This window comes from Scophthalmus maximus, chromosome 5, assembly GCF_022379125.1.
Source record: "Scophthalmus maximus strain ysfricsl-2021 chromosome 5, ASM2237912v1, whole genome shotgun sequence".
Lineage (NCBI taxonomy): Eukaryota > Metazoa > Chordata > Actinopteri > Pleuronectiformes > Scophthalmidae > Scophthalmus > Scophthalmus maximus.
In genome coordinates, this window is record NC_061519.1 from 8,881,585 (window position 1) to 8,898,122 (window position 16,538).

Here is a 16,538-nt window from a genome sequence, read left to right on the forward strand (position 1 = left end):
TAATAGATGACGAACCATGTGTATGTCTGTACCAACACCAGGTGAGACACTGGCAGTTGAAAGGCATGTCCGAAGCTTCAGCTTGAGCCGCACAGGCAGAGTCAAAGAAAAAGTAAATCTCAATATTGCCAAAGTGAAGACAAAATAAAACGGCTATGTATTTTGAAAGAGTCTTGAATATTCAGTGAGGCTTGATTGGTTTGTCTGTTCAGTCTTAAGCTCCAGTGCATCATTGTTATACACAGTTCCGCCTTTTTAATTTGTAAATTTTAATCAGCTGCTGTTTTGCCACAGGGCTTCCATGAATCAGTCCAATCATGATCTAGAGTACAGGGACATTTACACCAAACCAAGTCAATTACATTTTATGAAAGACTAATATGGTTCAAAAGACTTGGGCTTTAGATTTGACGCCACTATCTTCAAGCTCTATTGTTTTTTTTTCCCCAGAGGTCATGAATTTGTGCCAACATCACAGTAGAACCCCAACAACAATAGATGGTGAACAATGATGATGCAAAAAAATACGGAGCACACAATCCAAAATAGTTGCTGGTTGTAACTATCCATTTCACTGGATGGTGCAGAACTTGGACAAGATGGCCAGATTTATTTAAACCTCGGTTGTCTGGGAGCCCTCGAGGTACAAATCTGCTGTGGATCAGTAGTGTGAAAATTGCCCCTCGCTGTGCCCACTCGACCCGAAAAGGTGAGGAGCAGTCGAGTCTGTGAGAGCCGTATGGCGTCTGATGTTACCGTGAGAAGATACTGTCAGGCACCTCCTCTGTTTCAGTCTGCTTTGTACTGGTTGAAATAAGAACTTGGACGGATATACCGTAGGTTTTAATCATAGTATAATAATAGATTTACATTTTGAGGCTTGGTAAATTGCATGTACAGTCAAGTTTCTTGTAAATGTTGTTATCCATTTCCAGAGAAGATCCAGACCTGGTAATTATGAAATCAAATTAAAAATGTGCATTTTCTTTACAGTGGGGAAAAGGCTTTGAAACAGCATTAAATTCTTCATGTTGACGAAATCTATTTGCAGAAAATATATAAAATATCAGTTAGTTGACTGACTAAGCATATTTGGCTTATATTCATTTCAGGATTACACAGTAGCATTTGATTGTAGAACTATAGCATATGGTTTTTGATCAAAGAAACTTTCTCACATGCCCTGCAGCCCCTAAGAGGATGAGGAAGGTGTTACTCCTCTTGCACAAATGCAAACAAAGCTTTAATGACAGATTGAGGAAGGAGGGAAAGTTGGATATGAAGAAAAGGATAAAAAAAAAACACCTCCAACATGAGGGGAACAACAGGTTTTATGTTACAACAGGTGTGCTTCCTTTCTTTGGGCTTTACGAATCTTTGAAAGTGTGCAGGACATAAGAAATATATATATATACACACACACACATATATATATATATACACACACATATATTTATATACACATATATATACATGTATGCCTGAGAACAATTTACCTCATCAATTGTGGATAAACGTTTTACATCCTGAAGAAAGTCATTCCAGGTTTGTCTTGATGAAACAATCTGATTTGATTTCGATAGGATCTTTTGATCTCTTGTGGTTGTACACATCTATGGTGAATTTGCAGGGCTGTAACGTGGCAAATCCCTGTGGTCCAACCCCCCCAAAGAAAGGAAAACCAAATTGATCAGAGCATTTTTCTTTAGTTTAATCCCACACTTTTATTTTCTGTCAATTTGATCTCCCTGGTGATGCCTTTTCAAAGCCCTCTCTGCTGGTAAAGAAACTTTCTAAAATCCCTTTGCTTTGTTAAAATCCTCATTTCCTTTTTTAATTTAATTATTTTGCAGGATAATAACAGATTTAAATTATTTTGCTCATTCATTCGGCCGAGCATGTATAATTGGAAATTTTCTTTAAAAAAAAAAATCATCATGATCTGTTTAGAATATTTTAACATTATCTGTTGCCACCTTAGATTGTAATTTAGTTCCCGGAACAATGAAATTATGGAAAATTTATCTTTTTTAATTAGTGTACGTGTTGTACCATAATTCACTTCACAATTAATGTTATATTTCCAGTAATCTCTCAAAAGAAATGTTGAACCTATAGTGGAATAATTATCGCCAAGAGATGGGGGATTTTATCTGTATTTCTCTCTCTTTTTCTATTTTCACATACACACACACGCACGCACAAAGCAGAATAAAGCCTCTGTTTACTGGAGGGGATGGTCAACGTGTACACAGCTCTGCTCCGGAGATATTGACATTCATGTGGCGACCCTTCTAAACCTGCATTGATGGCATTGGTTGTATAAATCATAAATCAATGCGGCCCTGACCACTTGTAAAGCTGTAGCCGCGGCTCAGTCCCTGGCCTCCAGAGCTTTCCTCTGAGAATCACAGCGTGGCGTGTTTTGGAAAAGCCTGCCGAGCGGGACACGACAATCCATAGCTTCCCGATGGGCTGTGAGGAAGGCACCGAGCCCAAATGCTTTGGCTGTTTGTTGTGCCGCTGAATCTCTGATGCAGACAACAGAGCACCATGGGTTGGTTCTTCCACAAAAACAAAAGAAAAAAAATGACAATCGCCGTTTCAATAGAAAAATAAAAAGGTTTCTTACAATAAAGCTGCTCTGACATCAACAATGGATCAAATTGATTTTTAATCTTCAATTGACACTGAAGCTGTGTTGGTCGGGGGCAGTTTTTCATGGTGAAAGAAGAAATATGTATCAGCTATATTAGAGAAAAAAATCAATATAATATACAAAGAGCGAGTAAGCATGTCACAAACAGATAAACAAAAAATGTATTCATATAAAAAATATAAATGAATGTGTTCATTCAAATTAACAAGAATAATATAGGAATGTGTAACTAAATTAGTAAATGTATAAATATAGCTAGTTTTTACATAGCAGACATGTTTTTTGTCCCTTGTTTTTTGTCTCATCCCTCGTTCATCATCAATCCAAAACTTGTATTGCTACAAAAAGGCAGATAACCTCATGTCAGCCATCATACAAGATTGTGTAAACACAACGTGTTTGAGCTATAAGTTGAGCGACTCTGTAGCCTAATCACTGTTACGGTTCGGGCAGAGGGACTTATATTGACGAGTCGAGTCCAGGTTTGATTGAGGTCCATTACTGGGTTGTGTGCATGCAGGTTTGCAAGATTGGACCCATGCAGAACCAACCGGCTGGAGTTTGTGAAAGCTTTTAATGCCTAAAACAGCAAGTTCAATGTTAGTGGCCAGAAACATGATTACAAATAAACACGAATGTTACTCCATGGACTACTTTCTGTCTGGACTGCAGTGGGGCCCTGCTTCCCTTTCACTCACAGGATGAAGTATTATAGCTTCCCTTTTAACAAAGCTGCCCAAAAGTCACCACTGTTCAAACAGTACACCTTTCTATCGTATGTCACAAGTGTACTGTAAAATATGAACAGTTATGTTGATATTGCTAAAGTTCCCCTTCATTCACATTTTAAAGTATATAAAAATAATCTGCTATGCCTAATATTTTGTTTAACATTGTTTACTCCCAAAAAGTTAAAAATAACAACAACTCTGAAATGGTGCAGGAAACCATCTCTCTCCCTTATTGAGGAATTCTGAGATTATGAATATTCATGATACACAAATAACTCCATGCTGTCTACTAAGCAACGGCAGTGGAGAAATCCTGGCGCTGCCCATGTGTTATGGTCAAGAGGAGTTTCAGATAATAGGGCAACCACAGCCCTTTTTTGTTTGTGTCTTTTTTCTCTCGTGTCTTTTTTGGGTCTCAAGCTGTGTCTCAGTGAGCACACAGGAAAAGTCTGTCAGGCTTGATATGGCGTCAGCATCAAATAATTTCCGCTCTGCGCTCAGATTTTAGCGACAAGGCCAGTGTCTTGTAAAGCAGACGCGCGCTTTTAATGAATCAGACTTGTGCAGGGGCTGCAATGTTACATGATCCTTTGCTGATTTATTGTCCCTTTGCAAATGTAAAGGGCATCACACTGACTTCATTCAGAAAGAAAATTGAACCATGGATTTAGCCTCGATTTAATTTCCTATACAGACATACATGACTGAAAGGACGGGGAGAAAAAGAAAGAGAGACACAAAATTCGAAAAAGCGTTGGCTGTGTCAGTGCCAATGTTGCCTTTCACCTTTTTTTCTTTCTTGTTCTATCTGCTATCATACCTGTCTGCTAATATTTCTGTATGGCCACTAAATAATAAAGGGACATTTTCCGACTTGCACTTTTATTCAATTCATAAAATTTGTGATCTACGTAAATGCATCAACCTTGCTCATACTTTATAATGCAATTATATTTTTAAATCACATAATTACTGTGGCTAGTCCTTGTGCTGTAGTGCAGTGTAGCGGTCCTATAAAAGGAAATGCAAGTCATGGTTAAATATTTCCAAATTGAGATTGAGATTCACTATTGGAGAAAGTGGTAAAGACTGCGTTGGATATGAATTTTGAAGTGAGTCAAAAACTATTTGTGAAGTGTGATTATCTTCTGCATTTGCATGACATCCTGCTCCGCAGGACAAGACGCCCCAGCTTACCTGAACCCCAGGACTCAATGCATCATCACAGTTCCACAACTAATACTAATTGAATATCATAAGGTTCTGTGCAGAACTGAGCCATTATTTTCCTTGCATTCTACCGTATATTTCAAATTTTCAGTGTTTGTAGATACACAGTGAATTGCCACTTCTCATTCAGCGCCATCAAATGAATGAGTCACGTCCGAGCAAGCATAAAAATGAGTTTTTGGATTTGTGCAGTGAAACTTTGGGGATGATAGTCACTCCACACAAATTCAGAATATGAAAAAACATACATATGCAGAAACCAGCTGAATATAGCTAATAGCATTTAGATAGTTAATGCAGCAAGATTTAAAAGAATGTGAGATTTAAAAGGGAAGTGTAATTCAACATGAACGAGACAATAATTAATCATGACCGGTTTTAAGTAGGTATAATTGGAAAATCTTGTAAATCACGTGGTGCCATTAGAGTTCAGAAAGCATAGTTTATAGTATTGCAGAATATTGATGTGATATTGCATAATATTAAAATCAGTTTCCTTTAAATGGTAGTATTTCATTTTTCTTGCTTAACTCGATACCCAATCCAAAATACATGAGGGGAATTTTCTTGATTAAAAACACATGATAAGAACACTATTAGCACATTGGACAAACTTATTCCTATATATCAGGGGGAAAAAATAGGAATTATTGAAACCTTTTCTGTAATTCGCCTCTTTTCAGTGGCGAAAAGCTGGCGACGTGTGTGTTACTTGGGGTTTGACTTTTCACATTTGCTCAATGTCAAATTCAGCGGCGGATCACGCAGACTGTTTCTAATAATCCCCACCACTCAACTTTCATTTCATTCCATTTCTTCTCATTCAACGTTTTAAATATTTTACCTTGACAACGTCAACCTTGGATTCGGGAGATAGCGTAAAAACCAATGCATGGGAGGATTCAGTACAAGAATGTTGTCAATTTCTATCATTAATATTGTGTCTTGGTATCAAATTCAATCAGTGGCCTTTTTGGCTATGATCAAGTTTTATTATATTTAAAAGCAAGGAACTTCCTTTTGCTATCTCGTAGCTTGTCAGATGGTCTCGATCTTTCCGCCTTCCTGCATCCTAATGCCTCTCATCCAAAGACTAAGTGACAGATTGATAGCTCAGTTCTAATACCATGCCTGTTCTGTCAAACCCGAGAAAGGCCGCTTCTTCTCGTCCATTCAGAACTCGCATGACAGGAGTGTAAGTCATAAGGAGCACTGGAGCCATTATAACATCATCCCCATCCGTTAGTAAGTGGATTATGGGCCTGGAGCTCTGGCATGCTTTGATATGTGGTTTGGCTTTATTGGCTCGATAAGAGGACACAGTCCACTTAGTCCTCACTTTGACTCCCAGTAATGCCTGGTATTAAAATGTGTTTTTTCCATATCTTCTATATTAGTCCCCTCTATGCACAGGCGCTAATGCAGGATGATGGGTTTGAATTACATTTGTCACTGAGGGTGGATTTGATTGAGAACCATTTTAAGTACTTGACATTTGACATCTTAGCATTACATCTACACTTTAACAGTATATAGATGCATGCTCTGAAAAAAGATTGACAAATTCCCATAACACACTTTTACAACAATTAAATTATTATATATTTAAAAGATATATATTTTAGGGAAATCAAAGAATCACATAATACATATTTACACAGATTCAAATTCCATTTGAATCTTGTCTACACTGTGGTGTCTCATGATCACAATTAACTTTCCCACCACTTTCCCAGCTCATTTCTTTGTTGTCCATCTGTTTCCCCCTCATATCTGTTGACTTGAATGTGTTTCCGTCACATTTTCTAGACCTGTCTCATTTTTTTTAATCAATACAGAAGTCTACACAGGTGGCACTGTGTTTCAATCACACCGCGACCCATCCACTGCTGGTTTCAAGCTTTGAATTCTTTCTTCTAACTGTTACTGAGAACCCAGAACTATGGTTCTATGGAGTTTGGCATTTTCATTTTCATTGTTTCATTGTATTTCTCCATAATACTGGTGAGGCTGAACCTATCCAGTAAAGTTGCAGACTGAGGACAAAATAATATGCTAAAATACTTTGTAGAGGGCCAGACAAGAGTCTGGTGACAATTATTTGTCCATCACATTTGATCTATTATTAAAATAAATATTTAGAATAGTTCAGCTTTAAGCATTACATATCTATAATAAAGCAGAGAACATTTAAGCCATCAAGCCTAGCTCCAAGTTTCAAGGCTCTTTATTTGTCACATGCACAAAGCTATGCACAGTAAAATATACACTGAAATGTTCACTGTGTTCCTTTTGTCACATTTCGGAAGATGACAGAAGCGTTTCTGCCCCAGGAGACTTCATCAGTGATGTTCATGGTGCTGAAAATGTTGTCATTACAAACCACATTACTGATCTCTCCTTCCCGGCGACTTGTGCATGAAGAGTTCCTGCATAAGTGGCCCGTATCACCGTGTCATTTGTTACTGTCCTTGACTATGCAGATTAGGCAAACAACCTATGCAAATAGAAGTCTACTTTTGCAAAATTCTAAGTTATATGAGTAAGTGAAACACCTGATTTTTATCCAGCCTTTTAGATGAAAGGGGAAACAGTAAATGACCTATTTAAAATACATTTTTCATTGCATCACATTTAAAAAAAATTCATAACCTTGCTTTTTTGAATTAACGGGCACAGTTTACTTCTAATTGTCTTTCTAGTGTTTTTTACCCCCTTTTTTGCATTGGTTTTCACTTAAACCCTGTTATTATGCTTTTTTTCCAATAATATATTTTAAGGAAAACAGAAATGAAGTGTTCGATCACTTTGTGTCAGGGTAAGTGTTGTACCGTCAGTAAAGACAAAGGCATTTGGCTGCAGGGAGGCATTACCGATTCTTTTTGTTCTAATTTCAAATGGGCTTCTAATCGTCTCACTGAAATTGATTCTTTTTTAAAAAATCCATCTCCGGTGGCAAATTGCTGTCGACTTCCTCTCTTTGTGCTGTCGCCTTGACATTTTCTTAACTCTTCATGACATCTTTCAAATTGAACAGTGTATCTGATTTGGATTCATGCTCTCAGCTGGGTAGCATCAGATTATCCACGAGGATGGATTCTCTACATGCAACATTAGGTCCAAATCATACTCACGTCTGCATGTTATCTCATGTTCCCTGTCACTTTCTCTAAATTATCACATTATATGTCTCACAGATGCACAAAAGGGGAATTCGATAAAGGATGTGTTAAATCAAAACTGTCCAGAAGTCTGCTCTCGTTACTTTTAATACATGGAAGGGATTGCGGTCTGATATCAAACTGACAGTCATCGTCTCTCCTGTGTTTCCACAGGCTGTGTGCTTTTGACGTGCCTTGACTTTGATCCATACTGTATGCTCCTCCATATTCATTCTCTGACTCTGCTCGCTCCTTTTCCTCCGTGTCTTTGACTCTTCTTTGACTCTCTCCCACTCGCTGTCTTCCCCCTTTCTGTCTGATTCTGTCTCTGTCCCCCTGCTAACCCTGTTCTCAGGGCAGGCACAGCGCCCTTCATCTGTCCATCTTTCACCTGCGCCCAGTCCTCTGTGCCCACGGGCAGCGGCGGCGGTGGTGGTGGTGGTGTGGATGCTGCTGCATCCCTCAACCCCATAAATTGCCTCACAAGTCATAACAATCTGAAAGAAAATGAGTACAATGAAAGTGGTCATGGGAAATGACCCAGTCCTCTGGCATCAGTGCTTCCTGGAGTACATCTACAGTATGAGTTGATGTTTGTCAAGTCACAATCAGCTCAGTCCAGTGTATCTCCAATTACACAGCTGTTTTGCGTCTGTTTTTTGTTCTTGTGATTCAGAATTGACACATTTTGCTCACTGTGCTGTTTGCAGCTTCAAACTCTGAAGAGGATAGCACTGGGTGGCAAATTCCTACATGATAATACCTGAATGGACAGTTTAAGGAAACTACTGAACATTAGTCTCCTTGAATGTCTCCTTGAAATGAAAATAAATTGAAAGGAAACATGTCTTGTTTATAAGGATTGCTGTATGAGAGACTAACAATGGACTTCGTGGGCTGGTGTCAGTGGAAGTACCTCCAAGAAAATACTGGAACTAACAGCTGCTGATAGATCCTCTGACTAAACACTGCCCGATCACACCTGTAAACATCCAGGGTAAGGACATTGAGATTGTAAAATCATACACATACCTCGTTGTGCACTTTAGATTTAAACTGGACATGATGGATGGTATTAATACATTATATAAGAAAGGCCACAGCAGACTTTATCTGCTGAGGAAACTCAGGTCTTTTCAGGTGCAGGGTGAAATGGAATAATTGAGTGGATGCTGAATCAGGAAAACAGAAACCGTGGATGTTTTAAGCAGAAGTATTTATTATAAGAGCTCAATATTTAGGGGACTTCCGGTTTGCTACACAGATCAACAGGTTCACAGTGTTCGGCATCCCAAGATAGTCTGGCCATCTCTTTAGTGTAGTTAGCTTTGATGATGTCGTCATCGCCCCGCGACTATGACACCTCGAGTGAGACACCAGCTGCTCAATGATTGTTTCGGCTTGCCATAGATAAGATGACCTTGCTTGGTGCCTGACAAGACTCATCTGAAGAGCTTCTCAAGGGAGGATGTATGTAGAAATTCCTCAACACGGGACACTCCTTAAGACCTTTTAGGACCAGTGGTGGCATCAGCCATTTGTTAAGGAGCAGTCTGTCGGGAGAGCAGTATCTGACCAGCAGAGGCTGAATGAAATGGTCAAGAGGCTCTTGGTGGATTCAGATTGTCCTTCCTATCGTCTTTTCCTATCTACTATTCCTTGACCTCAATGGAAAACGTCATGGGGTCAAGGAAAGGTGTAAAGGAGGACTCATAGGACTTAGGAAAAGCCAACAGCGTTGCTAAGAGAATCCAACTCCACTTACCACTATACTACGCAATTATGTAACGGCAGATGTTATTGAAAGTGCGTCTGCCATAGTGAAACAAAACATTTCTGAAGATGGGCTACAAAATGGAAGTTTAGAGAATCTGAACGGCTCTTATCATGGCTTCCGATGAAAAACAGATCATTTCAGGATTAAGGAACCTCCCTAAGCAAATTTGACAATACGACCTCTGTCCCAGGAAGCCCCTTGGTTACATTGGTGGTGAAAGGAGAGAGAGAAAGATGAAGGCCATGCCTTCATCCTGGAGGGAGAATGTCTCCAACCCCCCGCATGAGACTCTGACAGCACTGGGCAGCTGCTTCAGTGACCCCGGCTGCTCCACCTGCAGTGTTCAAAGGAGTGATACCACAAGTCTTTTCTTCCTGCTGCTCTCAGCTCCGCACTGTTCCCAGTAAGCCAATAGCCGTCCACAAATGGCACTGGTGATGCCATAGAATGTCAAATGGATCTTGATTGTGCATATATTCATGCATGAGTACGGTCCCTGAAAATAATTTGTAAACTTTGATGAAAATACAGTAATAGTCTTTGAAAGGAATAATATATGCTACACACACACAAGCTCATAGGATAGATATCTGATATCAATTTACACAATAAACCATCATAAAAGGGTGATCGCTGAGGTGGTTATTTGTTGGTATACAAAGTATACAAACATTATAGCTACTGTATGAACTGGCTGTTGTAAAGGCCAGATTTACAAAATATCTAAATGATCAGATTCTCAACAGCTGACATATAGGCAGAATTCACAGGCATCAGATGATCATACTGTTGAAATGTTGATTGCTCTGATGAAAATGCAGTTTTTAACATCGTTAACATGTCTATATGGTGGTTTTTGTTTTTCAGATATTTATTGGGGCATTGTGGAAAGCTCGACCAGAGTGGTTTTCAAAAACTTGTAGGAGGCAGACTCAGAAGCCTTTTCCAAGTGTCACAAGAGGGATTATTTCACAAAAAAGTGAAAGAAATAACTTAACTCACCTTAACAGAACAAAACGTAACTCACAACTCAGATTACCATCACATGTACATGGCTACACACTGATGTCCTCTCCCCCTGAAAGTCATAAAGGCAACTGCTTAAATATTCCCTCCCATCAGCAGGTGCCAACCCAGACTTACCATCCCTGCTAACCACGCCTCTTCTGGAAGCAGGGAAATGGTTGTTTCCCAATATACACTTAAAAAGGTTGTATATTGTAGTACCACTCGTAACAAAGCATACACTCAATTGTTTGCTTCGCACAATTAATACAAAATACAGCAAATAATACTTTCAAAACCCACCACACCTTCCCTCAGGTTGCCCTGAGTGACATCACTGCTGATGTCAACAAGAAAAAAAATACAGGAAGTGTTCTCCTGTAGTTCCTCGAACACATGGTGGGTAAAGTGAGTACCAAAAAAAAAGGATAGATTAATTTATGAAAAACTGAAGTAATAAGCAATAACTAAACTTAAATATACTTGTCTGTTTTTCTACTTAATGAAGATGGTATGTGAATTGTAACCTAAGATAATGTTAAACACAAACAAACACATGATGGTCTGCACCTGCAATTATTACTCAAACGGTACCTGGCAAAGTACAGTAAGTCACCTTGACCTACCTGCCTTGCTGTGACAATGATGAGTTATTAATTTCAGGTGCACCTATACTTATTAGTATTATTTCCTAATTCAATGGTTAAAATAACCTGTCTAAACTGAAGGCTTTTTCTATAATCTCTTTGTTGAATGGTTTGTTTTTCTCTACCTGAGCCTAGCATCCTCAAAGTTTGACAATCGCTTGCACAATGTAATCATAACCCATGGTCAAATGTTGTAATGAGCTGGAACTATCCCTTGACAAGGCTGTTCCCAATCTGTGTGCCCTGAAACACTTTTGAAAAAAAGACAACGAAATGTCAAAGGTCTGTGGAGTCAGGCAATTTCTATCTCTTCACGCATCAGTTGTTGTCATCACCGTGAGATTGCCAGGCAACTGGTGGAGTCTGTGCAGTAACTGTGGTTAGCCAATAAATAGTTTTGGCACATTACCACCTATAACAAGTTTTCTGTTCAGGTCAAACAATTAGAAATTGTTATCTGTTTTTCCCAGTTTGCATTCAGGATACATGGGTACTGCTGACACCACTGTGCTTTTCATGTTCTCATCTAACTCTCTTCCAGATAGCAAACACTTTAGGTGTTTTACTGAGCTGTCATAAAAAAAAAATCAGCATCAACTGTTATCATTGATCTCAATACTTTCAGGAACTAACCACAGAGCAAATTTAGCTGGTCGCGGCTGCAGCTGGTCGTGACCCTTGCACACAGGTCACATGACCTTGAGTTTCTCAATAAACAGCTACAGCTTATTCTTAACTTTCCTGCACCTTCCTGTTTCAAGGTAAAATGGCTGCACAGTAGCATGGGAGCTACTGTCATCTAAAAACACTGTAGGTGTCATTCACCAAATTGCAATCTAAAATGTTTTTTTTCAAATTGTACTGTCGGCATCATGACTGTGACTTTGATTCATATTCTACTTGGCACGTTCTCCCCTTTGAAGCTCTCAATTTTTTCTCTCTCCCTCTCCTTTTTTATCTTCTCTTCCTTTTTTTCTCTCTTTTTTTTTTCTCTTTTTCTCTCCTTCCCTCAGGGCGGGATGATCGCCCTTCTGCTGTCCATCCTGTGTCTGGTCCTGATCCTCTACACCCGCAGGCGCTGGTGTAAACGCCGCCGCATCCCTCAGCCCCAGAAGAGCGCCAGCGCTGAGGCGGCTAACGAGATCCACTACATCCCCTCGGTGCTGATGGGCGGCCAGGCCCGGGAAAGCTTGAGGAACTCCCGGGGTCAGGGACCGAACTCCAGCGGCACCCTCAGCATCCGGGAAACCCCGATTCTGGATGGGTACAAGCAGGGTTTGGGTGGATGAATGTAATCTGGGTTAAACCCAAACATAAACACACAAAGTACCCCGGAAGTAGACAGTTCTTGATATTGACATGAATAATCAGTAGATTAGAATTGTTTGAAATTCACTACCCAGACATCAGTAGTGGTTTACTAGTAGGCTTAAAGCGGCTAAGTGTACTTCTTGACTATGCTACATAGCCAATGTTAGCATTTACAATGGTTTAAAATAAGCAAAAACGTTTCAAGTCCGGCATCCAAGTTAATTGCTTAACTCACCAACACTACGTGTGCAGTTTGTAAACCTCACTCCCCGACACCTTAAGAGACGCACTAGCGAACAATGCTGCGGCTCGGGTGTTTTGGCTTAGCAGTTAGCGTGTCGGCCTCCCATCCCAGACTTTGCGGGTTCGCGGCCCGCTCAGTGCAGTCAAATCATCCACAACTACAAAGTGAGAAAGAAGCCTTCTCCAAAATCACTTACCCTTTAGGTATCATTACATTCTGTCACACTTTGAGAATTTTGACTGCTCCATCAAGCACATCAGCCTCATTGTGATATTTACTGTATTTCAGATGAGATATCATGACACTCATTCATATCTGTCTCATCCTATAGGTACGAGTACGACATTACCGACCTGCGTCACCATCTGCAGCGGGAGTGTATGAACGGTGGTGAGGAATTTGCCAGCCAAGTCACCCGCACCCTGGACTCCCTCCAGGGCTGCAATGACAAGAATCATATGGACCTCACACCAGGTGAGTTCACTGGTGCACAACTGGTGAGGTCCGAAAGGATGGTTTAATGAAAAAAATTAAAATGAAAGACTTGCATTCCCATTTTCTTAACATCATCAGTTTTTCTTCACTGTACATAGAGCAGATGTGACCAAACAAAAAGCTAAAATTTGTTGTTTATCTTTCTGTATTCTCCCAGGATAATGCATTTTATCAAGGTTTTTTTTTTCTCTGTTAAAAAAAGTGGGGTCTACCTTGGTCTTCTTCCATAAAGGCCATTTTCATTCAGAGACACATGTATGATGTGACTGGACATTGCAGTGCTTTGATCATGTTTTCCTTCGTTCCTTGTCCACCATCCAAAGTGTCCTTCTGACATATTTCCTCTTTTGGCCGTGTCCAGTGAGGGAGGATGTGGGAGGGGGAGAGGGTCTTAATAATATTAGCCTCTGTGGTCAGAGGAAGATGGAGCTGCCTACAGATGCTCTTCTAGCCTTTACCTTGACCATGATTAGCAGTTATCGTCTCATCTCCTCAGACAGCTCTCCTCTTTTCTCTCTTTTGTCACTGTTCAGTTTGGTGCACACAGTGATACTCAATAGCACAATGAGGACGTTTCTCCATTTAAAGAGGCTGAATGACTGCTCATAAATTGAAGACACTTCTGTTACTAACTGAAAAGGTGCTGAACAGTCTTTCCGAGGCCATTTTAGAAGATATTTTATTCATCTCCTTTCACAGCATATATTTATTTTATTATTTCACATGTTTCAACAATTTTTAGGTAGATTGATGATCTAAAGGAATCAGATAAAATCTTATGGCCACATCTACTGTGTTTCCACTCAGGTTTTTAAAACTGAGTGGGTTGGGTAAGCTTCTCCTTTTTTTAAATTTATAACCACATATTTTTTTGTTTTTTCTCCTCTGCAATCATAGATTTTTCATTAAAAAAAAGAAAGCAATAACACAGTATGTCAAAAAAAGGTTACATTTCCCTGTACAGGGGATGGTATCAGGATATAAGACAAATTATTTTTCCAAGCAGGGAACAGTATAATTACATTGACACAATTGCCATAATTGAAATAGTCAGCATGAAACTGAAGAAAACAAAATTGGATTTTTAATGTAATACTTTTTTTCATATACAGGTGGGAAGTAATCACATAATAATGTAAGTAGACCCAGTGATAGAGAACTAACGTGATTTTCGAAAATGCTTAACTTTAGATTTTTACGGACAGAAAACACAAATAAGATAATTGCTCATCCATTTTCACAATGCGACAGTTAATCACGTATAAATATCTAAAACTGCATTTATTCTTTCAGAGGCGTCTTTTTATAACACTCGAAATAATCAAAAGGTTTCCGCGCCGGGCCAAGAATAATGCTTTAGAGAACATATTGCTCATCGTCAGTGGACTTTGGAGCATGAGCACCACTCCCATGAGGATTGCTCCATGAAGTGGAGTATTACGGATGCAGGTATACCGTCTGAATTTCAATTAGCAGCAGATTCAGTGCTGCGATGAAGTTATCCTGTGCATTCTGCATTTAAGATGGTTAATGACGTGGGCTAGAGAAACAGACAATGCAGGTAACAGGCCCTGCGCAAAGTATTGGACTGTTGGAGAGGTCACTGAGAAAATGTAATTTGGACCTAAATTACAAATATTTCAGTTAATTTGTTTTGGTGGCTTTGACTATTCTACTTATTGAAAATGGGATGTCTATTTTAACTCATGCCTACTTTAACTTCTTTAATGTCCAGTAGTCATGCAATATAACTGGATGAATGGCTGTTTTTTTTGCATTAGATTTAAATATTCTGTTACAATATGCAGTTGAGACTAAGACTTTGGACAGATATCCATTTTTTTTAAGTCTCAAGGCTCTGTGCTTCAGCCCATTCAATTTGAAATGAAATGGATATTACCTTAAATTGCCAAGTCTCTGCTTAAAATTGAATATTTTTACATCAGTATGATTAGAAATGTTAGGTAGATACACATGTTTTTATCCCACAGTGCCTGAGGATTAAAGACGCAAAAGTACTTGGACCCTTGACTGCAAAATGTTTCTGGAGGCAGCTGTGTGTTGTTGCTGTGCGAGTTAATGTATGGACAAAGTCACGCCGGGCTGAGTTGATTGAGAGCTTAGAGCTGCCATTTAAACCGAGGGGGAGTTGTCCGTCAATGTGAGGAGTAGAGAGGTCGCCACGCAAGTGAAGAAAATAATAATGAGGCCGAAAAAATCAAATAATCTATTGGGCCAGTGTGAAAGATAGTTGTTCTGCCAAAAAAAAGTGAGCACAAACAAATTAAGATTCATCACCTGGAGGCCACAGCTATATGACCTAAATGTCAACAATTTTACGAAAAGCTAAATATGTCAGGCTGATGGTGGAGGGAAAAGTCTCTCCATCGACAACGTTCATATTCATTCTTGAGGGACCATAATTTATATTTCATCAGAATTCCTCTGATAGTTGACTAACTGGCTGACATTGTACGTACAGTTAATTCAGGGGTTAAATTAGGCTGGAGCTAAGCTCATGAGCTGCATCTCCTTCAATGTCACATCAAAGTTGAAAAATGTAATCTCCCAGGCAACGTCATGGGTCCTGCTGAGTAGTTTGATGTTTACAATGAACTTTTTTAGGATATTGGTATCAATTATCAGATGTCATCAAAGGAATCTGGCGTGTACAGTATCTAATGACGCATGGAGCAAAAACATGACTTGACATTACACGCACATATTTACAAACTATCTCTTCGTCAGTCCTGTTTGGAAGCTCTTGAACAATGCAATGACTGTACGTATAGTTGATGTGAACTGAGGGTATGAGATAAAGTAAATAAAGATGCTTTGATAAATGTTCACTTTTGACAGTAGGTGGCGCTACTAAGAGGCTAGAAGAGGCTGAGCTTCCACATAACGATCATGGAAATATTCTGCTGAAGCTATTTGTGAGTTACTTGTTGATTGTTATCAGAGGACTGTGACAATGGGATTGTTTAAATGCTAACAGGCTCCATTCATATGCAGATGAGGATCTTGTTAACACCCGAAACCCGACCACACCTTCACACACACACCGCCATCTGTCTCTCTCCACGTCAGATCTTAGCGGTGAACTTTAACAATATAACAGCCTCTTTTTTTTAGCCTGGCCATATGCTATGCTATGTGAGAGACTGTAATTACAATAATTCATCCAGTTATGACATAAACTAATATAAAGTGATAAAATGTGGTTAAATTAGTTTGCATAGATTTATAAAGTAATATTGTCATTTTGCCATTTTATA

General features: G+C 39.3%; 1 protein-coding gene across 7 annotated transcripts in view; it reads left to right on the plus strand.

Moving 5' to 3' along the window:
• astn1 (astrotactin 1) overlaps positions 1 to 16,538 on the plus strand; it is a 344,279-nt gene that overhangs the window by 73,373 nt on the left and 254,368 nt on the right. For all 7 annotated transcript variants that reach the window (XM_035635262.2, XM_047332223.1, XM_047332225.1 and 4 more), the window contains exons 3-4: positions 12,224 to 12,474; positions 13,097 to 13,239. In XM_035635262.2, coding sequence (XP_035491155.2) covers positions 12,224 to 12,474; positions 13,097 to 13,239 — 394 coding nt within the window. The remainder of the gene's footprint in view (positions 1 to 12,223; positions 12,475 to 13,096; positions 13,240 to 16,538) is intronic.